Here is a 26,153-nt window from a genome sequence, read left to right as displayed (position 1 = left end):
CTTCGTTTTCCCACATCTTCCTGTAGTCTAGTGGGTGAAATACATCATCTGTTCTAAGCATGGAGAATTACACGGTCCCTCAGAGATTCTATTTAGAATAATTACGTGTGTCATAGTGTTTCCTATATGTTAGTAACCCAATTAGGATATGCACATTTAAAAAGGAACTGCATTACTCTTCGAGTATCATGGACAGCAAGGTAAGTTTCAAGTTTGAAATTGCCTTTGTTTCTTCCACAAGTGAGCCGCAGCTCCACTAGAGACTTCTTGAAAAGGTGCCACACAGACTTTCAGTTCAGTTTTGATATTGTTTCTCAGTGCAAAGATTCCTTCAAGTTACTTCATTCATGCTGTGGGGCCATTTTAGAACAGGGTTACTAGCTCATCAGCGCTTTGAATTCAAAACAAGGCATGCATTTTCTCCTAATTCCTTTCTCTTTACTTGGTAACATCCCTCGCCAGGTTCAATGGGACAAGCTCCATTTCCCTTGCAAGACTACTCTTGGCTGAAGTTTCAAAGAGCGCTCGCTGTCTTCATCCCCAGCCGGCCCGCTCCTAACGGGTGACTGTTTGTCAGTGACTTCACGCCTTTTTTTTTTCCTTCCTTTTTGCTGAAGGGCCCGCTCTCAGCCTGCCCTTTCCGAACCGCGGCCTCCGGCCTGGCGCCGAGGCCCTCCCCCCGGCCGCCGCCGCGGCGGTTCGGCCGGCTGGGTGCCTGAGGGCGGGCGGCCGGGCCGCAGCGGCTGCCCCGGCGCCCCTCGCCCCGCTGCTCCGCGCCTCCCCTCGGAAGTGAGGTGGCGGCGGCGGGCGGGGCCGGCGCCGGAAGCCAGCGGGGCCGGGCTGCGGGGCGCGGAGGAGCCGGTGGGGGAGCCGGCGGGAGGATCCGCCGGGAGGATCCGCCGTGCAGGTCTGTTGGCCGGAGGAGGGTCGTGGGTCGTGGGTCGTGGGGGGCAGCGTGTGGGGCGGGCGGGAGCCGGGCCGCGGGCCGGGCGCGGGGCCCGGGGAGCCGATGGCGCCGAGCGGGCCGGGGCGGGGGCCTGGCCCCTCCGCCCTCACGGCCTGCCTGGGGCCCTGGCCGCGGCGGGGCGATCCGTGCGTCCCGGGAAAGCAGGGGCTGCTGCTTGTTGCTGGTTCGAGAGAGAGCGAGGACGGGCGTTAAGCGGGCCTCACCGCGAGTGCAGGGGCTGATCGATGCTTGCTTGGCTTTCCGAGGAGAGAAAACGGTACAGAGCTTGCTTGCGCGTTGCCTGGTCTCACTAGGCTAAATGTAAACGCGTGGAAGCTACGGTTGTAACTCCTGCTGCTCTTGCTCTGGAAAGCCAAAGGAACCAAGGAACAACTGTTTTAAACAGGCTACTCCAATATCAACAGTTTCATTAGAAAAAACGTTGTGGTGAGTCCCTTTTCAAGTAAAACAAGCCAAAATTTAGTTTGTGTCTCTGCACAGTTCATTTCTAGATTTCATTCATTCATAGTTAAATTTCAAACTTGGCAACGTTCTTTTATTTCAAAACAGAAAATAAAGTTGTTTGCGAAAATGTCCTGCATCCATCTTCTGAGCTCTTGAGTTTTCAGAAGGGGTTGTTTTAACAAACTATACGTTTTGAGGCCTGGTAGACACTGTCATTCAAGCTTTGGTGCGACTTCTGTGAGTTACTCCTCCCTGTCTTCAGTTTCTCTCTGCTCCTCAGTAGCTGTTTTTCTGTTTGTTGAGTTTGTGGTGGTTTTCTTTACACTAGTCTTTAAATAGGATTTTGTGGGTTGATATTTTGTTTCTATTGGTTTGTGTGGTTTTTTTCCTTTCTGTAATTTAATTACAGTTTTGATATGCTGCTATGTGAAAAATCATACTTCACATTCACATAAAAATATTCCTTTCTCCTCTGATGGCCCTGTCACTGAAAATTTTAATCAATAACAACTTCAGAACGACATTGTTTATATTCTTTAGCCCAACCAAAGAATTCGAGCAAAAACTCTAAAACTAAAAGCAGTGTAATGCCTATTTATTTTCATCTTGTCTTACATTTCATTACACTTTAAATTAGATATGCTTTATTTTTCATTACAAATGTGGAAGAGAGCCATTCTAGTGAATACTGCATTGTCTTTTTCCAAATGATTTGCATGCTCCCACTAGATGTGTTACATTGGTGAAGCTTCCTAATGGCTCTTTATTGTAAGCTACATCCGCGCTGAAGTTAGTAAGCACTGTGCGCTAGTCTTATCAGATGTGTATTTATTTGTAAGTAGAGAAACATCTTCTGTACCTTATTATGTATGAAAATAGTCTTAACTCCCTTTAAATAAGGTGCTGTCTTTCAGCATTTGTGGCTTGCTGCTGCCTAAAGTGAGAGGCCTTGCTTTGTGATGTCTTGCGTTGTATGAGTTTTTTTAGATCCCTCCATAAATTAGCTGAGTACACTAAGCCAGCAGAAAAATATTCTTGTTTTCTTTTCCTGCATTTGTTTTCTTCCGTTGTAGTAAGATCAACTGTAAAGAGGACTGATGAGTGCTGGAGTTGGCACAAGGTAGGAGCAGGAGCCGCTTGGGATGGAAGTGGGGACTGGCACTCCACCCTTGAGGCAGTGGTTTATTTGCTTCCCTGTGTTTTGTGTAACCAAGCCAGTGATTTATTTAGGCTTACTCACTGTTTTGTGAAATTATGTTTTTCTGAAACTTTTGTAGTTATGTCACCCTTCTTCCCCTTTTCCCTTATTTTACTTTATTCTTCTTTGTTATGGAGCACACTGTTTATTCATGTTTGTGTAGGAAAATGTTAGCATGTACCTTTTTTATGGAAGAATGTATAAAGCAGTTACAAGCACATGGCACGTTTATGTACTTTGAGATGAAACCTACCACATGTTAGTTCTTGAGGCTCAGCTGAAATACTGTTTTGTGTGTTGTTCTTGGGGATTACAGTGTTAAAGATATATCCACATTTTAAATGATCGAGTGTAACTCAAGTCATCCTTGCTTGAATATCCCCCTTGAGCTCATCAGCAATACAAAACTGAACAACTTGGAGCAACTCTGCTGAGATAAAAATATACAAGTTGTGCTCTGAGCAAGCGTGCAGTGCTTCTCGTTCATTGCACAAGAAGGAATGGAGGACTATTTTGAATGATTAGTTTGTTGCTGGCTGACTTCCTTGTCTGATGAACTAATTTGATAACACCTAGATGTTCTTATTTTTATGCTGGAAAATCCCTATTATGACTTCTTAGTAGATGTGATACAGTTTGGTATCATAGTGTAGATAGAAAATGGTTGTCTTTGGTCTGTGTGAACTCTAAAAACTGGGGTATAGAGGGGATGGAGAACCTGGTTATGTAAGAACAAAGGCTTTTTACACATCTTTTTCCTTTCAGCATCTCAAGAGGAAAGATCCGTTTTGTGTAGAAATAAGTGATTTCCAGAGGACAGCCCCAATGACAGAACTGTCTGCACATTTACCCCAGTTTCAGCATGGGCAGCTGACAGAAAACTTCCCTGATAACCACCTCAGCAATACCGTATGTAACAAACAATTTTATTGCTTGTTAGCAGTTAAATGGGGATGAATAATGAGTGTGGACAAAATTACAGTTCAGAACTCTAGAAGCCTTTTTGTTTGGAGTAATTTTCTTTATCTGGACTGTTGCAGTGATAAGCAGTGCCAAAATAAATATTCTGTAAAATATCTGATGTTCTAAACTCCTTTTTATATACAGATAAGACTTCCCTCAGTTTAAAGTGGTGTTGGAGTGAGCAAGCCCTCAAGAAAAATAAGAAAATGGGATGGGACACTCCTGTGTCAAACACTGACCTTTAGAGGATTAAGTGAGCTCTCTTGATCTAGCCTGGCTGTGGTCTGCTTGATTCACAGGTGTCTTAGTCACAGAGTTAATTTTAGTCTAGGTAGAGGTTGAAGCCTGGGTTTTGTTGTTGCTACTGCTGAGGACTGCTCCTAGGCAGGAAGAGCAGCACTGTCTTGTCTTACTTGTGAATAGTTGACAAGTTGCTCTCAGAGTTCTTGAGGTTTTTCAGAGAACTCAAACTGTAAAGTTTTATATGATTGCTTTGAAAGACCTAAGCACATAATTGTTGCAAGAACTGTACTGACTGTACTGCACGTGTGTGGTAAAACCAAGTTTAGGTGACCTACTTGGGTGTGGTGCTCAGGCTCTTGGATTTGTCATGCTCAGTTCTTTGTTCCTGCTATAGCTCTTGAACATCAGGTTTCCTTGTGACACAGAAATATTCTTGTGAGCTGGGCCACTTGTAACCATGTTTATGGAAGTGATTGAAGAGACTATTTTGATTCCTGCTCTAACTCTTCTACACAATCCAGTAGTTTAAGTAGAATTTTGAAAAATCCCTGTCTTTATCTCAGATCAGCATCCTGCTATATCAGTACAAATATAAAACACTTGAAAATTTATTTTTAAATTAAGTCAATCTGACTTAAGACCTTATTGATTATTAGAAACTGTTAATAAAAACAGAGAAGTGGAACCTTTCCTACTGTATCCTTTGTGCTTTTACTTCAGAGGGAATGAAAAAGTTTCTTTTCATCTTGGACAGGTGAGAGATTAACTTTTATTGAAACACTTATGCCCAATTAAAAAGGCAGAACTCAGCAATAAGCTGTGGGCTCACCATCCTTACAGATAACTTGGTGATGCTCCTTTACAGCAATGGGGAACGGATGCTTCTATTTACTTCTCGCTAACAGATTGTACTGATGAATAACTACTACTTATGCTTTTTCTTTCCATGTTTAAATGTAACTAGGTGTAGTTTCAATACTTAGTTACAATGATTTTTCTTCCTTATGCACGTCCACTTTGTACATAATGTATGAAAATCCTTTCCTGCTTAAGTGTATCTAGCTTCTGTGGCTAACAGTCAGCGTGTGAAATCAGTAAGTGCTAAATTTACCGTCTCTTTTTCCAGTCACACACAAGAGTTCAGCCCAGTCTTCAATATCTGTCACTGTATAATGACCTTTAAACACAAATGGTGTATGTGACAACTAATGAAGGCTGTGCCCACTGTCGGGCAAGTTGGTCTGATCCTGATGTATAAATCTGGAATTAATAAATAAAAACTTTTTATCAAATAGGCTAGTTTTTTATCTTTTGGTTCAGTGGCATTGCTCTGGGTTTACTATTAACTATTTTCCTGATAGGAAGAAAAAACACCTATCATTTTCTTTTGATATTGTTTATTCACCTGAAAGCGCGTAGTTCATAACTTACGTTTGCTTACGGTGTTACAACAGGTATTACTGACTTTTTAGCTTCAGAATTTTCACTTTTAACTATGTCTGAGGAAAGTGAAGAGTCTGTTCCTTTGCTTCCACTTCAGCAAGAGTCCATGGCCTCTGCTCTGTTTAATACTGATCAGGTAGGATATGAGTGCACTTTGTTCTTTTAAGCAGTGGGGCACGCGCATGTCATGTTTAGCTACACTTTAGTAGCCTGAAAAGAACTTTTTTCTAGTTTTAACAGCGACTGAGAGAATAACTCTTGATGCCAATCTGGTTTCCATGCACTGTGTTTTAGTATGTAAGAGCATTTTGCGATTGTCTTTGTTCCTAACTAGTGAAGGGAATAAAATGGCACATACTGGTCTAATTTCTTCAATTTTTCTCTTCATGTTTGATTTTGCAGTTTTCTCTAGTGGTGTGCAAGTTAATCAGGCTTTTCCTTTGGCTGCTTTTATGTTTGCTTTGCAAAGCTGTAGATTTTTCTTTTTATATTTCTGTGCCTAAGATGGAGGTAGGTGCTCCCTCGTGCAGGACTGCTATTACAGAAGAGAACGAGCAATGTATTCTGCAAGTATGCAGAAACCTGAATACTAGGTCTGCTTTACATGTGAAGTGTTCCAAGGCTCTGATCATTTCCATTGTAGTGTTACTTATGATCGTCTTAGGCAGTTCATGTAGACAAGGGAGCTTATTGCTGTCTTGTTATAGACTAAGATAAATGGAGTATTTTAGTATCAAAGTGAAAAATGTTACATTTGAGCTATAATCTGTACAAAAAAAGGTTCAGCTGCAGCCAGCATTTCAGTATAATTAAACATGATCTCTTATTTGCATTCTCCTATATTCCTGTTTCTGACTTGCAATAATTGTATGTGAGGACTTTATGCAAAAAAGTTATTTATAATGAATCTTTAATTTAGTAAGAAATAATATTAAACCTACAGTCTTTTTCAGGACATACTTTAAGTTAATGATGCTAAATTGAAATTAAGGTTAAAACCTTAATTAAAAAAAAATTGGTTGCCTGCTAGTTTTAATTGTTTAATTAAGACAATTTTAGATTCTTTTTTACTCCCCTTACATACTGTTTCCTTCTTGAAAAATAGAGAAAATTTTCTTAGAGGACTGTTCTTGAAACCCAGCTGAGCTTGATCCTGAGGATACCACAAAAAAGGAGTAAATAGGCAGAGTGTTTGGTTTGTATTGTTACTTTGTAGTGTTTTGTAAAAGCAAATTTTTAATGAGTTGGGGAAGTTGTAAAGCTTCAACCAGAGTTTTAGCAGTGTCAGTGTTTGCAGTTCAAAGTCCAGGGAGTTGTACTCCTTGATCACTTAAGTGCTTTTGAAAACCCTACTGTGAGCTCCTGAGTGTATATCTTATCTTTTCTGAGGGTGGGTCTGGGAAAATTCTGTATAAAGAATCTCCAGAATTACTATTGATTTATCAAAAATCTCCAGGGAGTTAATGAGAGATAAGTCAGCAGTTGTGTTTGGAAATGCTATTGAGAACAGGTAATGAGACTTTAACATTGCATGATTAAGGAAAAAATTACCTGCATTAGAGGATCTAAACAGAAATTCATTAGGCTATTTTCAATGCCCTATCTCATGTCTAGAGCAATTTTACTAAAACTGAGTGATGTTTTAAAGGTATTGCAAAAGGTATCTTTAGTTTATTGTACAGTTCAATCTAAAGCTGCTTTAGTACACTTACTCAAACTGAACTGTTTGTAGATGAAGTCATTCTGAAGAAATGAGATTCATTTTGCAAGGAATCAAAAATCTTTATGCTACATCTCTTACTTTAAACCCTTGAATGGAGGGAATGGGAACAGTACTGCATTGACTTTGCACTTGGTAATATAGTAGAAAAAAAAGAGAGTAGTCTGAATAAACTGTTGCATTTTAGAGCTTGTTTAGAGTGACCAATAAACATAAAATGGTTTTGTTTCTTTGTAGACCAGAACAGGTGAAGTACAGCTCATTCTCTCCTTGTGCTCTCAGTATGTGCACATAACATATAAAAGGCTGAATGCCCCCTACTGATGGGGCTTCCTGGAGAGGGGGCAAAAGGTTCATGGCACCAGGAGGAGTGCAGGCCTGATCATTTACTTATGGGTGGTGCTCCCAGTTTGTTTTTTTGCTTGTAGTTAATCTTAATTCCATTGAAAGTTTACCTCTGTCCTTGAGTTTGAATGACACCCTTGATGTTTCATGTAACAGTATCAGGAAGGGTAGGAGGCACTTCTGTATCTGTTGACAAGGCTGCTGGAATTTCTTCAGTGCCAGTAAAAGGATATGGCAGTAGTATCTTTGGGAAAGGAGAGAAAGAATCTGCACGTTTAGCTCATCGTGCCAAAACCTTGGGATCAAATCTCAGTATAAAGACTGAGAATTACCTGAGTTTGATTACCATTTCTGTGTCATTCTTGCTAAAAATATGGGAACACAATATCTCATGAAACTCCATTTTAATATATATTCTAGTTAGTGTACTGTAGTGGGAGTAACATGGTAAGGAAAGTAGAAATTATCTTGGGATTTTCATGGCGCTAGGGTCATAAATGTCTGTTTGGCATTATTTCTAGGAACAGATATAGCTTGACAAGAATTAAGTGTGAGCAAGCTACTGTCATGCCCCCTTGTATCAACTGTAGTTTGGACCAAGGGAAAAAGCTGTCTTTATTCAGCTATTTAAATTCTGTTTAAAGGAAAAGCGAAATAGGCTGTTAGATGCAACCAGTCTACTTTCAAGAGCTGCTGTTTTTAATGTAAGTGCTTCTAACATAATCCTGCATTCCCATTCTTTTGATAACTACGTGATGCAATTAATTACTACTGCTTAAGTCCTTGCTGTGGCAAGTGTTTTTGACAGTAAATATTACCTTACATGTTTTCCCCTCAAAATCATCTGTAGCTTAGTGTATAAGAACATGACTGTGGACGGTTGCTGAAGAAACTGTTTTGTGTGTATTGCAGAATGACAACAGCGAAAGACGTCGCCATGATAATAGTGAGCGCAGAAGAAATGACAATCCCGAGTCTGAGACCAATGGGCAGCCACAGAACAATCTTCAGCAAGTGGTGGAACATGACGAAGAAGAAGATGAGGAGCTGACACTGAAATATGGGGCAAAACATGTGATTATGTTGTTTGTACCTGTCACACTTTGCATGGTGGTCGTTGTTGCAACCATCAAGTCTGTCAGCTTTTACACACGCAAGGATGGACAGCTGTATGTATCATTTTTTTCCACTTATCTTTTCAATGGACTCTCTTAGATAGTTTCCTTTAATCTCCGTTTCTTCAGGAGTCTAAATCAAGCAGTGAACTCCATCTTGCTTCCCTTTTCCCCTCCATCGGCCTGAAGATAGTTTTCTTTCCTTCCTTCCAGAAACCAGACTCTCTATTTGTGGTACTGTTGACATTTGCTATCTGTCTGGTGACCAGTCAAGATAAGATCATGTTTGTTACTGTTTGATTCAAATCCTAGTCCTCATTTTAATACTTACTTGTGCTCTGTGGTATTTATTAAATAAACTAAATCCTGAGCCAAAGCTATTTCAGTTCTACTCTGCTAGAATACAGAGATTTTGGAAAAGGAAAAAAGCTACTCATTTAAATGAAGTAACATATATGCCAAGTTCTTGTTTGCCTATGCTGTTTGATAAAGAAATTCATATGCAAGAGGAAGATAGCTTTATGAGGTTCACCTCTTTTGCAGTTGCAGAAACTTTCCTGGCAGGTTTCCTGTATGGATTTTTTTTTTTTTCTTTTCAAAACATTAATACTGCCAAAAAAGGCAATTTCAGTGAAAGCTGATTTGAGAGAAAGGAGACAAAGGAAGAACACTGAACCTGTCAGAACCTGCAGCAAATCAGTCTAAATGTTCCATTGTGAAAACGTTTAGACAAAATGATTCAAAGGGTGTTTGGCATTGAAATGTTTATATTATGAGCATGTCATAAAATGTTTCAATAAAACACAACATTCTTTTCACTATCAAAGTATTACCTTTCTTGAGATTTTATTTATGGTAAGTGTTCCCCCCAGCCCTCCATAATGAAGTGGGGTTTTTCCCCGGTTGTGCTTAAGAGAGTTGAGCCCATGCGCTGTTTTGTTGAAATCACTGGGGAACCTTTCGTTGTAAATCCACTAGATGGTGTGCTTATAAAGGTCTAGCTGCAGTAATAGTTAATGATTCATAGCGTGGCAGTAATTGTATCAAACAACATGGAGTTCTGGTTTTTGTTTGGTTTGCAAAGTAGAAAATAGTAGTAACTGAAGAATGTAGGAAAGACAATTCTGTGGATTTTTATTTTTTTTTCTTTTTAATTAACATTTGCCAAATATACTGTGCCACTTTTCACATTTTGCCAAAGTAGAAAATAGCTGTTGCTTTTACAGCTCTGAATTGAAAGATTACTGCAATTTAAATTGATGCTGGCCGCACGTAACAGAAACATCTGTGCATTCAGTGGCATTTCAGTTGATTCTTTGTTGTTGTAGCATCTACACTCCTTTCACAGAAGAGACAGAGACAGTAGGACAGAGAGCCCTGAATTCAATTCTCAACGCGGCTATCATGATCAGCGTTATCATTGTCATGACCATACTCCTGGTTGTGCTTTACAAATACAGGTGCTACAAGGTGAGTATAAATATCATTGACTTGAGTAATTGTGCTCGTTTTATTTATTAGTACAGATTATAGAGAATGGAACAAAATGAGGGGCTATTGAGGATGAATGAGTAAAAGTAGCAGAATTGGTGATTCAATTCACTGTTTCAACTTCGTGGCTTCTGCTCCTTTGATGCATCAGGGAGGCAAAGGCCCAGTGCTAACACTACTGCCTGTTTAGTAAGTCAGAATTAGGGTGGCGTTGCTTCCTCTTCTTGTGAAGTGTACCATGTACTGAAATCTTCCCATGGTCAAGAACTACAAAGTACAGACCTGGTCCTACATTTTGAAATCTATTCAGGACTTCAGGGGCTTTTTGAGGGCTCGCCTCTCCCAGCCCTGCCCTCAGTATAGAAGTCTCCCAACCGTGTGATGTGTGCATGGCTGTACACGCCAGGCAATATCCTTATAGCAAACGCAGAGGCTCTTAAGTCTCTTTTGTGAAAGACTTCCACCGTATAATGAGGTAATATAGGCAAGTCTGGGCTTAGCATAAATAATTGTGATGTCACCTGCCTGGGAGGAGTTATTTGTGAAAATTTTTGTTTGTCTTTGGTCTTAATGACCCATTTGACAAGGCTTGGCCTAATAAAACTTCCCAGTGTGCAGCCAGAACCTTGAATCTGTTTCACAGTTGCAGAACAGGCAGTGAGATCCATGTACTGGCTCAAAGCTTTGTTCCACTTTATTTTGTTGTCAAGAGGGGAGTATGGTTTTGGTCTCCGTGGCTGTGGGTGAAACCTTTTTACAAAGTATCTGTGGAGCGACTGAGGAAATTACTTTTGCCTGAATCTGCATACAGTTTGGAATAGTATTTCTTAAAGTATGGACCTTCTCGTTTATCACAATGTGGTGTTAAATCTGAACTGACAAAGTTTTCTTTTTAAACTGTCAATTCTGTTCATTCTAATGAAGTCAAATAACTGATGTACTGATATACTTCAGCTAGGTTCCTTGGCAGCCAATCAGTTCTCAGGTGCTGAGGGCACCAACTAGTTTTTACTAAGCTTTTCACATTTCTGACTTCCCTCTTGACCTTACAAAGCACTGCACATTTTCATTACAAAAATAATTGTTATACTGAAAACTTAGAATGATTAGAGAACAGAAATTTCCTGTAGTTACATTTTATGCTAATTAAAATAAATACTTATTTTTAGAATTGCTAAAGAGTATTTCTATGCCACCATACCAGAATGCTGTAAAATGCAGTTACCTGTCTACTGAAATCTAGTTTACATGCAGTTCTCTATGTATAGTATAGTCTAGATGTTGGGGAATGGAACTTATAATGAAAGAATGCTAGGCCTCCAGCTGGTAGTGATAATTTGCTTACCTTCACAACATTTTTACCTGAAAAGTCCCTTGAAGACAGGAAATACTATTTCGACTTTACTGCTGTTAGTTTCCTACGCTTCTCCTCTATGTGATAAGTTAAGCATGGTCCTGATTGTAGCTCCTACATACAACTACAAACAGCATCTTTGAAGGTGATTGTATTTGACTAGCTTTTCTTTTTTATGTATTTTATTATTCTGTGTTCTTTATTGCTTTAGTCTGGCTAACCAAAATCTGGCTGCTGTAGCTTGTTTTAGTTCTCTGCATTTTGCAATCCTTAGTTTTTATTCAAGTTGTAGCAGGCAGAGCCAACTCTGTACCAGCAATCAATTAATGTTGAAGCTGTTGTCAAATGAAGAATGAAAATTCTTAATTATAAGCCAAAAAACCTGTCGTGGTATTATGCTAGGAAAACACTGGCCAAAACTTACAAGAAATACTTTGGAAAAATCACTTGTATGAAAAGAAGCTGGTGATCTGGAAAATGCTATAGCAAGTGAGATATATACTGAGAAAAAAACCCCAAACATCTGTGTGTAAAATGCCTATTTATGTCAACTCTTGAAACTACTTCCTTTAGTACTGTTGACAGTAATTATATAAAGTGCATGCAAACATTTGCTGGACTGTGGCCTTGGTGTTTAACATTGCTAGCATTTTACTCTTTACTAGAAGGAAACATCAGTATTCTCAATATTTTCTTATGTGGTAAGAAAGTTTTAGAGCTTATACTACAAATAGAAGAACTATAGATAAAAGTCATGTTGTTATTAAAAAAAATACACAACTTGCTTTGCTGTGTTCTTAAAAAGGTTTCAACTAGTCTTACAGAGAAATAAAATTACTCTTGTTAGGTCACTACTTAGATATAGAAGTAGTTTTACGTGTTTGAAATTTGGTTTCTGTTTCAGGTACCTATCAGTCTTCAGCTTTACTATGTTTTTTTTTTCCCCCCACTTGCTGCGAGTGGTGACAATTGGACGAGCTGAGACAGATATTTTGGCAGTTTCCTTGCACCATGCTTAAAACATGGGAAATTCTTAAGTCTTTTTGAGAGGACACTAGCAAACATGGAAAGCCAATCTGTTAGATTAGCAAGTTAAATGACAGGTTTTATTAGGTTAAAGGTTAAGTTTGAACCTGTTTTGAAAGACAGGGAGTGTGAAGGAGGAGAATGAATGTTTCAAAAATTGCTGAGAATTCTAAAAATGCTTATGAACAATTTAGTATTAGACTCAATGTACTAAATTACTAACTGTAATAGCTAGATCTTTAATTCGCTGGAAAGTCCTCGTTGCCTCACATAAATGTGATTCCTTTAGTCTGTGTGCATATGGGCTTTACTAAATTTTGCAAAACATTTTAAAAGCTATAACGTAAGATGCATTATCCTACACATCTTTCAGAAGAAGAGGAATAGATGCTTTGATCTGGTGTACATATATAGCTAATTTAACCAGTTAATTTTCCACTAAGCATGACTATTCAAAGCAGGATATCTTATGCAGCTTGAATTTCCAGATTATTACATCTGACTGGTTATCTACTTGCAATGTTGGGTTTGGTTTTATATATAAGATTCTGTGCAGGAAATTTGGCAAATTCATGTTTAATTCTCAGTTCGGAGATGACCAAAGTTACAGTGCTCTTCAATCTTAATTTTTAATTTTGCACAGTATATACATACAGGAGTGGTAGGCACTTTCGTCTGTGCAAAGTCTGAGTGCCTGTCATGTCCAAGTTTAAATCTATGAGTGTCCCTGCTGAGTACAACCCTGAACTGTTTTTTGTTAAATTGTTGGGCATGTATATCTGCTCTCAAATCAAAATTAGGGATTATGTTTATCCATGATTGATATAGAATATAGAAATCTTTATATAGTCATTCACCAAAGACATGCTAATTCTGATTTCCAACAGATGAGCACTGAAGGTTTTTCTGTGCTCCAGCATTTAATTCTATAACTGCATTCTGAAAATTATCTGGAATCACAGCAGGCTTTTTAATTGCGCAAAAATGAATCATGTTTTTCATCTGTGTTAGTGCTGGATGCTTCTGCTATGTTATAATGCCAGTGTTATCAAAATGGCCTAAAAATATACAAGCAGTAGCTTTCATTGTAGAGAACCTCTATTGAAAGACCACAAAGCACTTACAGTTCAGAAGTTGAAATACAATAATGTGTATAGCCTAAATATGAATTTAGCAACAACCAAAGCGAGAGAGATCTGAATATCATTTTTTTGCTCTAATCAAAAGGGAAATAACCCTAAAAGCATTTTTAAGTAGATATTAACTTTAAAATAAGAAATCTAAAAATATCTATATTGATACCTTTTTTCCTAGGTGATCCATGGTTGGCTTATCATTTCTTCTCTTTTGCTGCTTTTCTTTTTCTCATTCATCTACCTAGGGTAAGTGAATTAAAGCATGAATACACTGTTTTTCATGTATCACTTTGTGTATGTGTCTATTTTAGAACTAGTTATGGAATCTTAAGAAGGATGATAGTGAGTAAGCTATTGCAATAAAATTTTCAGTTTTATAGGGGTTCATAGAGTACACATAAAAGAGAGGGATGTTTATAGTGCATTGGATATTGTACAGAAGCTGTCCATCACATTTATCACCATAATAAACTGTCATCCACAGGGTAGCTTATTCTATTAGCATATCTTCTATAACAATTTTGATAACAATATGACTCAAGCGAAGTTGTTTACGTCATGGTTTTGGTGGTGGGATGTATATGCAAAGGCTGTTTGTGTGGTAGTGGCAGCAAAGAATCAGCTGAAAAGAATCTACACTCTCACCAAAATATATTCAGTGTTTTTCTTTTCAAATTTGAAAGCATGCCTTTATCCAGACATCAAGAAGAGTTGTACATAATACTCAGTATTCTCTAAAATGAGCAATGTGATCAGGGTTTCTAATTAGAGTTATAGCATGACATTATTACACTCTATATTTTTGTGCCACTTCATCACTGATACACTTCTCTTTGAAGAAGCTTATTTAATTTGGTCTCAAGGGGAGAAAATAGTGTTCCTTCAGTGACTGATTTTTACCAGAAGTGATCTGTGATGACTTCTTTGGTCAGTATTTTCTCTAACCTCAGTAACAACTTTTGAAATACAGGGCAGTGTGTGCTGCACCAGTGCGATGCAGGCTGAGTAGAGACAAGTTGCCAGGCTTGCTTCCTTTGGGTTTGGATTGGAGCTGGCACTTCCATGGGCCTGTGTGAGCAGGGGGACTGAAGGCTTTCCTGACACTCTGCTTTCCTTCACCCGTCCCTGCTGCCTCACAGCAGTGCTGGCTTACTTTTGCAGAGGTCGAGTGGGTGAGGAGGGAGGGAGTTTATAGACCAATTATAGGTGATGGCAGTAAGGGACATCCTGTTAACACTCTACATCTCAGAGGCCAGCTAACAATTATGTAAGACAAATTTCCTGGAGGGAAAGTATCATGTAAATTATAAGGTTCTTAGTGCCTTGATGAGATGGTAGCAGCAAAATCTGCGAAAAGCCATCACAACCATTTCTTCCCTGGGTTCATGGAATTCACCAGTGACTTGGTGACAGCATTATTTGTCTACTTTGGTTTTACTTATTGAGGGTCCGAATTAGTTTATAGTATTTAGTGTGACAGAGTGACACAGTTAATCCAAAAAGAAAGCTCTTCAGTGTTTGTGGTGAAGAATAAAATGGAATAACCACACTGAAGTTAGCAAAGTGTTTCCATTCCTCAGGTGGCAGGTAAGTAGAGGGATATCTGTTTGCATGCCTTTGAAGATCCTTTATAACCGCACAAGTTCTTACTCTGATTTTTAAAAATCATGAGCAAATTGAAAATGACTGGTTTTGCAGTATTGTCCATTCCTGTGAATTTCTGCTTTGATTGAGAAGGAAGCAGAAAATCAATTAAGATTTTCAGAGAAGTGAGTTGGTGTCGAGAAAACAATGGTAAAATTATCCCCCCTGTGAAGAATGCCTCAATACTAATTGGAGATGGAATTTTACACTTGTGCCACTACATTGAATATGAAATTTAAAAAAAATATTCCGAAGCTTGCATCTGTAACTTGTTTCCATTGTTTTAAGCAAATGCAGTCCATATTCTTTTCCTTTTTTTTTTTTTTTTAGTGAGGTTTTTAAGACTTACAATGTTGCCATGGACTACATCACGGTGGCACTCATGATCTGGAACTTCGGTGTTGTGGGAATGATTTGTATTCATTGGAAGGGTCCGCTTCGGCTCCAGCAGGCATATCTCATTATGATAAGTGCTCTCATGGCCTTGGTGTTCATTAAGTACCTTCCTGAATGGACTGCATGGCTTATCCTGGCTGTTATTTCAGTGTATGGTAAGGTCTGGGGCAAGGCACAGTAACTGGTATTGTGGGAGTTTTTTCTATTCCCTGAGTCTTCTGTTTGTCTGACTAGACCTTAAAAAAAAAAAAAAAAAAAAAAAAGTGTGTGTGGGAGTATCATCCAGAGTAGTGGATAAGGTGATTACAGACTTCAGAAATAAGATCATGATCTAAACTGAGATCGGTCCCCTGCAGTTACGGGTTTTCTGTGACTGTGTGATACCATCTTCCCTCCTATTTTCTGAACTTTCCAGATTCTTTGGGGAGGAGAATTGAAGTAATTCAAGACAGGAGGAGATGAGAAACCTATGTTGCCATTTTGATCACTTCTATGAAGGTGGAGAGCCTCTGGCTTCTCATTTTCTTCAAGAATCCTTGGAAACTATTGTATGTTCAGAATTTAGGAGCTTGTTGTTTGGATACAGTCCCCTGGTATAGATCTGCCCAACCTATGAATTGCTCAAAGTTGTGGATGTAAAAACAGCACCCTGATCCATGCCTAATAATACAATGAGAAAGAAGCAAGGAAGGATTAAAGGCAGTTTTCATTGCTCAGAGTTATTTTACGTTTAGAAGGATATAGTTGTGATATCTGTCTCCTTGATTTTTTAAAATAAAAATAAAATTAATTTGAATTATATTACGCTTTTTCAGGATTATGACTGAGATATCTAGATGTAGTTTTTTCATAAAGCTTTAGAGGGCACTGGACACTTTTGGTAAGACGATCACTCTGTATCCCAAATACCAATTTAGTTTCCAGGTAAGACTAAAATCCAGTTACTTAGACATAATTTTAAAATTACAGCTAAGTGTATCTGTGAAGATGTGCTCATAACTTGAATTTTTTTGGAATCATGTAAGTGTGATGAATGTGTACTCTGAAGGTCACTGGTAATGATCAGGACTGAGAATCTGACCTGTTGTAAGAGTGCAGGGTTTAATAAGATTTGTTTAGCTCTGGTAGGTCAGTGTACTCCTTAGGTGTCCTCTTCCTTCAGAGGGAGGAAGAATGTCCCTTGTGTGTATGCTCATGGATCATAGGGCACATTAAGACAACCTTCCCATCCCCCCTCCCCACTGCCACCCTTCATATGACTGGAACAAATCTGAGTATGCCAAGCATTCAGCCTTCTTTGTTCAGTGATTGCAAAATGAAGTTACTCTTCGGATCATATTTCAAGACCATAACATAGTAGTTTTGTGTATAGGGGAGGTAAGTTTCAAAGTCTGTGACCGCATGCTAGGAATTCTTTACTTGAGCAGGACCAGCAGTGCTGCTAGGGCAGTTGGCTCAGGTGCAGGTGGCTTGCTCTGTGCAGCATACAGCTCCTGACAAGGAAGCTGTTCCTTTCGGTGTCAGATTTTGTTTCAAATGAGTTTAAAGACATATGGTGAGTGGACAAATGCAAAAGGTAGTAGCAAGGTTAATACGTAAATGTTGCAGCTTTCTGTCCAAATATGCAAGACAAGGGAAAAGTAGCTAAGGTTGTTTGTGGAGTTGCAAATTTCATTAACAAACCGTCAACATTCAGGTGAGAAAGCAGATGGAGCATCTGATAGATCAGTTTTCCTTAATGCTCTGCTTTGATTTGTATGAGTAACTTGTACAGTCATCCTATTTTGTAAATGATTGCGGTTCGGTTAATTTTTACTTGTTCACCCAGTTTCATATCCTATCCGATGAACAAGAATTGAGAGAAGCAACAGAAGGCTGCTGTTCTTTTCTTATGCTAAATATGCTTTGAACGCCTCTCAAATCTATGCAAACACAGCATTTTTCCTCATTGCTTAATAAACCTGGTTTTTTTCCTTTTCACATGCGCATTCACTTTTTTCCTCTTTAAGTGGGAATAAGTTGGCAGTCATACCTACTTCACGGAAGTTATGTAACCCTCATTTAACTGTTGTCTTCAGATTTGTTTTAGCATTACACTTTGATTAAGAGAAACTTCGATAATAGAAACCAGGCTAGGGTATTTCCAGGATGTTAGTTCAATAGTAGCTTTTCATGAATTATTTGGTTTCAGCTTGCAAGTCAACATACAGGCACAGATACATTTTCACTTTCATAATATCTTAAGTGAGGAACATCACGATTTTTAATTTGCACACATATTACAGTAATATGTAAAATAGGTTCTATAACTGAGAATATTAAAAAGTATTCCTGTAGGACATGATTTGTGGCCAATGGCTCTCTTATAAATCTATGTTCACGGTAGCATTTTATCTTTATTACCAGTCTCTGCAAGTGTTAGAGAAAAACCTTCTAATAAGTATGTCTGCAGTGATAGAAGATCTCTTTGTTCTTCCTTTCAGATTTGGTTGCTGTCCTATGTCCTAAAGGTCCTCTTCGTATGCTAGTTGAAACAGCTCAAGAGAGAAATGAAACTCTCTTCCCAGCACTTATTTACTCCTGTAAGTACATTTAAATATAAATACATACATATAAATTAAATAATTTAAATTAAGTTAAATACTTTAATCTTATAATCACCCACTCAACTGAAGTGATTTTCTCATTTTTCAGTGTTTTATAATGATGTTTGTCAGCTGGAATTCTTAGTCTGTTCACTTGGGCCTCAGTTTTCCTTTCACTGTTGACTCAGAAATGTAGAATATCTGGCTAAGGTCTTTCAAGATAAAAACTAGCACCTTTTGTTACAAAATACGAACAGGAAAAATGATAATACACCTTCTTTTGGCCAAAGTAGTATGTCATTAGGCTGTGAATTAAGCCTATTCAAAGGGAGTATTTGTTTTCAGAAAATATTCATCAGCTTTCAGTGCTTTAATAACCTGTGCGTTACTGGAAAGAAAGGGAGAAATAGCCAGGGAGACATTCGTTTACAAAACTGTTTTCTCCAGGGCTTGACTTTTTTGATACTTTTTTTGTCCCTGCAGCTGCAAAAACATAACCTATTGAATGCAAATTGCTGTTGTGAGCTGTGTATCAATTAGCACATAATTCCACTGTTTCTGAAGTTCCATGTTGCTGGTTGTAATCATATGGATAAGCAGTGAAATAGGTTAATAATACATCATTATGCTACTGGTGCTCAAGGAAGGCCTGCACTTGGAAGCAGGAAGTGTGCTGTGGGCTGAGTGGCTGCTTTGGGGGCAAGCTTACAGTGCAGAAAAGGGGGGGGGGTGTCTTTATCTGTCACTCTTGCTGTGTTTTACTGATACTTCTTATAGCTGTCTGTTCTGTTTTGTCAGAAGAGAGGTTAACGCTGAGAAACCACAAACTTGAATTAAAATCCACCATTTAAGTGTGACAATATTTCATTACCTCCAGATTGGAGAATTCTTTGTGATGGTGGGGGCAGAGAACAATTAACTTTGCAGATACAGCCTCTGAATTGAGGTAGTTCAGTATCAATCTTAACAGACTTTTATACTTGCAGATAAAAGAACTGATTAATGGAAAAAAGTAAATAAATCATTGATTCAGATTTTCCAAGTGTGCCTCATATATAGAAGTAATTTCTCTGGCAACAGCTGTTGCCATTTTTTCCAACCTCTAGTAAGAATAAAACTTTTATTCACTAAATCCTGTAAATGCATGTTGTAGCTGGTACTGGCTGCGTTCCAGCTATTACTGTGCTTTAATGAGAGTAAAATTGCCTGTTGCAAAAGATAGTTGTATCAAAAAGAAAAAAAAAAGAATGGCTTGATGCCAACACTGTCTCAAAATTGCATGCATCTGAAGTTATGCTGGGGTGTTTTTGTTGTGTTTTTTTTGTTCTGTTTTGTTTTTATAGCAACAATGATATGGCTAGTGAACATGGCTGAGGAAGATCCAGAAGCCCAACGGAAAGCATCCAAAAACTCCACTTATGATAAACAAGGTGAGTTTTTCTTTGACAAGCCTTTATAATTGTCATTTGGTTGGAATACATGTTTATGGAGACTTGTTTTTTAGCTTTTTAAGCCTCCTGGTTACTGTAGAAGAGTGAAAGCATAGAGGCCTTATTAGGAATGATGAATCTGTCAGGACTTCAAAAAATGCGTACTTACTGTGCAGTTAATGTCTTCACATTTGTTTTTCTAGGATCCTGGATGTTGATGGTAAAATGACTCTCAATAGACAACTATTGACTGAGCTCAATTGCTCGTCAAATTGGGATGATCTAGTCTAATGCTAACTCATTTATATTTGTATTAAATAGAAATGTGTCTAGCCCTCTTGGCTATGCAGCTAGTGTTTAGAAACATGGGGTTTGTTTGTTTACATGTATTATTAAAGCAGAGCAGAGTTTCTGAATTTAACATGCTTGATGGCATGTATGTATATGTAACTTTCAGTAAAGTTCTCTATTTTACTGGAAAATTAAGCTGTCAGTGTTGACTAAAGAAGCTAATGAAATATTAAATGAGAGTTTGTTCCTTAAACTGTGATCTTGAAATGAGGACACCACAGAACTTCCACTCTATTATGTCCAAGTACTCCTGAATACTAGGACTTGAGTGTGACATGTGGATGATGTGACTGCAGAGTGCACATTGACTCCTGATTGTTTAAATAATTATTAAAATCCTAAGTGAGAATGTCTTATAATGGTGTGTGCCAATGTTGCTAAATATTATGGAATACCTATTTTTTTCTTCATTCTTCTATGATCTTACATGTGGAAAGAATGTCATGTTTTAGAAGGCACATTTTTGAAGGAGATCTTAAATGCCTTTCTTCCTTTGAGCTCCGGCAAACCAGACTCAGAATGAAGATGCTGAAGCAGATGATGGTGGCTTTAGTCAGGAATGGCAACAACAAAGGGACAATAGAATAGGACCCATTGAATCAACACCCGAATCGCGTGCTGCTGTTCAGGCTCTACCCAGTAACTCTCAAACAAGTGAAGACCCCGAAGAACGTGAGTATGGAGTACTGTGTCTGAAAGATTTAGTAAATCTGAAGCTGGTTATTCTTAGTCTTAGTCATCCTGACTGCACAGATACAGTGTGCTGTGAGCTAGTAGCAAGCTGAAGAGCTGCTCTTGCTCATGATCAATACTGACATGCCTTACAGAAATAGATGAAGTTGCTTTTCGGTAGCTTTTGGTTTTGCTGCAGGAGTGAGTAATATTAACCAAACTCATCTTCAGTTTGATACACAGACTCAAAACTTTAATAACACAAGCTGTTTCCAGACCATTATACAGTCAGTTGCATTAGCTTCTGTCTTTTTCACATGGTGTTCTGCTGTGTTTTGCCTCTTTTGGATTTTTGGCCCTGTAAATGCGGTCATTAATGTGTTTGCCTCAAGATTAAGCTACTGCAATTCACTCTGTAGAAAGCAATGTTTAAAACCTAATTGGAGACTGAAATGAATGCAGGATGCCATGGGCTTGCTTATTTTTCTCCAGCATCCTGCTGAGGTGCAGTATCTTTGGAGAGCATATGACAACAGTACTCGAATATCTCATTTAACAGAATTGTGATTTCCAGTTGGAGTTTAAGCTGCTATTACATTTGCAAAGCTCTAAATAAATTAAAGTCTGCCTGTCTAATAAACTGGTCTCCCCATGTGATGCTGCCATATTTAGCAGGTTAAACTGTTTCCTCTGATTGTCAGGCACTCCTCTATTTAAAAATACAGAAAATTCTACTTTTAAGAACAATTTTAGAATTTACTTTGTCTCAAAAATTCTAAATTCAGTGTGAGTTGCAAATATGTTTTCATTTCTAGAGCTTAGAGAAATAACAGTAAGATGCAAAAATTTTATGAATTGGGCTATTTTAGTTAACAGGTCAACTAACACTCTTGTCTGGCCAGACTAGTAGTTTTCTCCTTCCTGTATTCCTACCGGGAATAGTAGTGACAGATGTGCAGTGATCCAGTCAGACTTGTCAGTCAGCATTAGCTTACTAGAAGTTTGGAGCAGCTTATTAGAAATTTGGAGAGTTTGCTTGTGTGGAAGGAGTTATCTAGCAGTTGGGTTTGCTTATTGTCCTGTCACGGTGAAAGCAAACATCCAAGCTTTGTTTCAGCAGTTAAAGGGTGTTTTAGTGCTTAAGAGCTTTTCATTAATGCACTTCGCTAGACCATATATTGGAGGCCTACTGAAAGAGGCCTCTCTCCTCCATATTTTTTTTTTTTTTTTTTTTTTTTTTTTTTCCCCCTCTTCTTCTCAGTGGTCAACCAGGCATACACCTCTGTTTTGATGCTCGTTCTTAGAACTCAAAAGTGAGTTTTGGGTGAACTACAATCAGGTGACATAGTAAACAACAGGCCAGATCAAAACAGCTGGTGACCTGATGTTGGCCTCTCCTGACTTAATATAGCATCTTGGACTAAAAGCTCAGAAAGTGAACTGACATTCAGGAAGTCTTTGTTATTTTATTTGCAGAAATAATTAAGTATTGTGCTCCCAGAGTTGTTGCTAAGGTGGGAATTACTATTTAAAAAGAGTAAGACATTAGCTCATGAGTTTTCCTAAATCCCACGTCTTGGACTAAATATGTTGGGCTTTTGCCTCTGTGATATGCTCTGTAATTACGTACAAGTGCTTTGTAGAATTACGTTAATAAGAATTCTGTAGGAAAATTGGGAGGGCTGTGGAATATTTTGCTGGGTGTAGGTTTCTAACTGGCAAATAAAACATCATCTGCAAGGGATTTATTTGATTTCCCCCTCCCTTAGCCAGCTTAAAAGGAATTGTACTTCGGTATTTTGTTGAATATGACATGACAAACAAAAGTGGGCACCCTGCCAATAAATACAGTTACCCTATGTGAATTTGTATATATTTCATTTGTTTGTACAGGAGACGAGGAATATAGAAAAATTCTAACTCTAGAATAAATTGAGTGGTGTAATGTTCCTAAGCCATCTTGTTTCACAACAGTTTATGACTTGATTCGGGCATGGTACTAGTTTTGAAAAAAAAAATGTTCGTATTAGCAAGTCTTGTTGATACTTAATGTAAATCTGTATTATTCCCTGACAATTACCGTTATATAATATTAGTAGGCTGTCTGATACTTAATGCTGTCATATATTCACTTTTGCAGGAGGAGTAAAGCTAGGTTTAGGAGACTTCATTTTCTACAGTGTCCTTGTTGGCAAAGCCTCTGCAACAGCAAGCGGGGACTGGAATACAACTTTAGCATGTTTTGTAGCCATATTAATTGTGAGTATAATGTAATATTATAATCGAAATAGTTTTTGTTGTTCATCAGAACAAAGTCATAACTGCTACATTGTTTTCTTCGGAATTCATTTGTTTGGTGGCCAGACTGAAAACTTACGAGAGCTTTAGCTATGACCTTCATTGGATGTACATCTTAAGCCTTGCATTTCGGAAGGCATGAACTGTATCTTGTATTTCTGTGTGATTAATGTTTATATAAGTATATAATCTTCTGCTTGTCAGAGTTCCCTAATTTCTCCTTTTGTTTTTTGTTTCTTTGTTTTTTTTTTTTTTTCCTTCCCCTTAGGGTCTGTGCCTTACACTTCTGCTTCTTGCCATCTTTAAGAAGGCCTTACCAGCTCTTCCAATATCCATAACATTTGGGCTAGTTTTTTACTTTGCTACAGATAACTTGGTGCAACCCTTTATGGACCAGTTAGCGTTCCATCAGTTTTATATCTAGCATACTTGATGCTTGTATTCTATGGATATTTGTAGCAAATCTGGGAGGAGAAAAAATGTTTTCCCCTCAGTTCTCAAGTGAGACTGAAGTTTAATACTCAAGATTCCAAGCCTGAATCATTACAACTTCCTCCGATGGTGGTTTGTTTGTTGTTCTCCTTTTTTTTTTTTTTTTTTTTCTCTTCCCTGAGACAACTGCTGCACTGGGCACCGTATGAATTTTCCTGTGTGAAAGTGGCTTCTTCCTGATGGCCGGTCTAAACCGGGTGCTATTATATCAGAGGTAATCTGATATACATATCTCTGGTAAGGACCACCTGTGTGAAAATTGCTAATATTTCCACCAGCAATGTGATCTCTTACCACAGGTTGATTATTTTCACAGCATTAAGGGTGCTTGGGACTTCCTTGGTGTTAACAGAGGAAGCTGGCAAATCACATGGACCTTGTCCCTGTAACCGTTTGAAGAGAGAAAACCCAATTCGGACTTCTTCAGCAGTGATATTTTGACAGTGGAGTCATGACTCTTTATGTAACAAGAAAGGACTTTGTAGCAATTCAACAAAGGGAGAAAGTACTGTCACTCTGAGTGCTCCACCACTTCATAGCCTCTGTGCCTGAGTGTGCTTGGTTAGTAAATTTCAAAGCTTTTTTTTTTTTCCACACTGGAACCTAGAGCCTCTTCTCAGTTTTAATACTTTGTATCCTCAAGCATGGAGCGCCCCTTCTGTATAGGTGCTCCAGTTAATGTAGCTATTTAGACTTGGACTGAATTATTTCGCATTAGTGGATCATAAGGTCCTAATTTGGATCTTAGATTTTGAAAGGTAAATAAACTACATTAAAAAGCAATTTCAGGACTTACTCTTTGTGCTCTTGCAAATCATTTTGCTAGAACACCATTTCAAACCCTGTGTTTGAGAATAGTCACTAACGATATGGACTGAATTGTTGGTGTGTGTTCCTTCTATTACAATTCTTATGAAATAAGTAGACATTTGCAGCAATCCCAGGTGGAGTTTAGCTTGCCAGATCGAGAGGCCAAAGTGCTATTAGTAGCACTTCTAATGCATCACTAAAATTTTTCCTCTTCAAAAATGTCGTTTACAGTTCTGTGGACCTGAAGTATTGGTCACTCAACCACCTAACACCTCAGGTTGGGCAGGGATTTTTTTTTTTAGTGCAGTATCTTTATTGGTGAGGATACTTAAGTTAGGTGAGACATTACTTAATGTTACCAAGGAGCAAAGTTTGTGGCCCTCTTCACTTTGTCTCTCCTGCGAGGAACCAAAGACTGGAGAAATGAAAGACAACTCAAAATCACTGAAAAAAAGATGGGAGATTTTTAACTTCTCACAAGAAAAAGGATGGATTCAAACCTTAAAACTGCTAAACTCTGTTTTCCTCTTCGTTTGAAAGAACTCATCTATGAATAATTGCTTGGAAATGAGACTTGTGTGAGATGAAGTTGTTTTTGCCGTAGGGTCTTACTCTGTACAAGTAATTTTTTTCTGAGGGAAGCATAGGGAGTGGATACTGTTGACGGGCATTCCATTTTACTTGCATCTTGATACTGGAGTCCTTGCCAAGTAGAACAATTGTCAAAATCCTGATGCAAACTCCTTTTACCCTTTTTCTGGGGCTTTGTTTCAGTGCTTATAGATTCAAAGGACTGAGATATCACAGATGCTCAGCAACCATTGCCCAAATAAGGGAAGAAAGGCTGTGATGTATAAATCTGCTTTAAAACCAAGAAAGGCTTACTTTGATTGTCCTTGGAAACATCTGTCTTTTCCAGTATGACTTGCTAACTGTAGTGTCAGCGTTTACACTTTCATAAAATATATTGTCCTGTCTCCTCTAAAGTACTTTTATTCATCTCATTTGTATGCTGATTCATTGTGGGTAGCATTAATAAAATAACCATATCAGAATTGCTTACACTGACTTTTCAAGTCAAACTTGCTTGTGTTTTCTAGCTTAAATCAGTGTTCCATATTTTGCTGCATGAAGACTGACTTAAAACAGGTTGTCTGAGTTTTTTGTTTTGTTTTTTAACAAGACTTTGAGTTGTTTTTATACTATTGTAACTTGTCTCTTTCTTGAGCGTTATAGGAAAATTCCCTTGTGTGTTTCATTGGGCATCCTAATGTTTTGCTGTATAGAGCAGGTTTGCTAAGAGTTGGCATAACTATCATCTGCTTGCATATCTGAGCTGACTCTCAGTTAAGAGTTGTTACTTAAATGCAGCAGTCATCTTTATTGTTTGTTTTTTGGCTTAAATATGCACCACGGGAGCACTAGCTCTGTTAAGAGTTGCTTTAGAATCTATAGAAATGCACAAAAGCCTTTCCACATACTTGAATGGGTGTTAGATGTACAAGCCAAGGAAGAGTTCAGAATCTTCAAACACTAAATTGACAGTCTTCCACTCCCCACAGCTGCTTCTGCCATCCTGAAGTTTCAATTTCTAAGCTAGTGTGGAGTTTCAATGGTGGAAACTATAAAATTTATATTCATAGAAACTGTTCAGGTTTATGTATTTGAATCTCAAAATAAATTTGGAAGGGAAATTGCTTTTCAAGCCCAGGCCAATATATGTTAAAAGTACACTGCTTATTACCAAGTCTTACTTACACCTTCAAAAAACAAATGAAATTTTCTAGATTTGCCCTTTTGTGCAAAGTCAAGGTAGCTTATGTTCCACATGATGTCTTGCAACTGAAGATCATCTCAGCACTTGGGTCCATAAGGTTCAATTGAAAGTATTTTTTGTTTGCATTTGAGTTGTTAGTACATAAATGTGAAGGTTGTGTCACTTTTCTCTCCTTTGTCTTGAAACACCAATCTAATTTGAGATCAAGAACTATTTTGGCTTGGTTAGCTTGGTATAACTGAAAGACTTCTGG

General features: G+C 38.2%; 1 protein-coding gene across 5 annotated transcripts; it reads left to right on the top strand.

Moving 5' to 3' along the window:
- Positions 1-826: 826 nt before the first annotated feature.
- Positions 827-25,191, top strand: PSEN1 (presenilin 1). 5 transcript variants are annotated; one of them, XM_042790976.1, is made up of 13 exons: positions 843-907; positions 2,485-2,531; positions 3,375-3,518; positions 5,356-5,394; positions 8,236-8,492; positions 9,767-9,908; positions 13,624-13,691; positions 15,420-15,640; positions 17,969-18,067; positions 19,414-19,500; positions 20,350-20,523; positions 22,664-22,782; positions 23,090-25,191. In XM_042790976.1, the coding sequence occupies exons 3-13, from the start codon at positions 3,435-3,437 to the stop codon at positions 23,243-23,245; spliced, it is 1,446 nt and encodes a 481-aa protein (XP_042646910.1). In that variant the 5' UTR covers positions 843-907; positions 2,485-2,531; positions 3,375-3,434; the 3' UTR covers positions 23,246-25,191. The 5 variants fall into 5 exon arrangements, 4 of the variants coding, with proteins under 4 accessions (XP_042646912.1, XP_042646909.1, XP_042646910.1 ...); XR_006165147.1 differs by lacking the exon at positions 843-907 and having other exon boundaries at positions 23,090-23,527; positions 23,630-25,191; XM_042790978.1 differs by lacking the exon at positions 2,485-2,531 and having other exon boundaries at positions 827-889; positions 3,370-3,518.
- The last annotated feature ends 962 nt before the right edge of the window (positions 25,192-26,153 follow it).

Source organism: Tyto alba, unplaced genomic scaffold (assembly GCF_018691265.1).
Source record: "Tyto alba isolate M040663 unplaced genomic scaffold, T.alba_DEE_v4.0 Super-Scaffold_18, whole genome shotgun sequence".
NCBI classification, from domain to species: Eukaryota; Metazoa; Chordata; class Aves; order Strigiformes; family Tytonidae; genus Tyto; species Tyto alba.
Note: the sequence above shows the minus strand (reverse complement) of the source record. Positions and strands in the feature narration are given on the sequence as shown.

Coding starts and splice junctions, on each gene's coding strand:
- PSEN1 (XM_042790978.1), top strand. CDS start 3,435: ATGACAGAACTGTCTGCACATTTACCCCAGTTTCAGCATGGGCAGCTG. Junction 19,501..20,349: donor CTCCACTTATGATAAACAAG/GTGAGTTTTTCT, acceptor TCTTCCTTTGAG/CTCCGGCAAACCAGACTCAG. Junction 20,524..22,663: donor AAGTGAAGACCCCGAAGAAC/GTGAGTATGGAG, acceptor TCACTTTTGCAG/GAGGAGTAAAGCTAGGTTTA.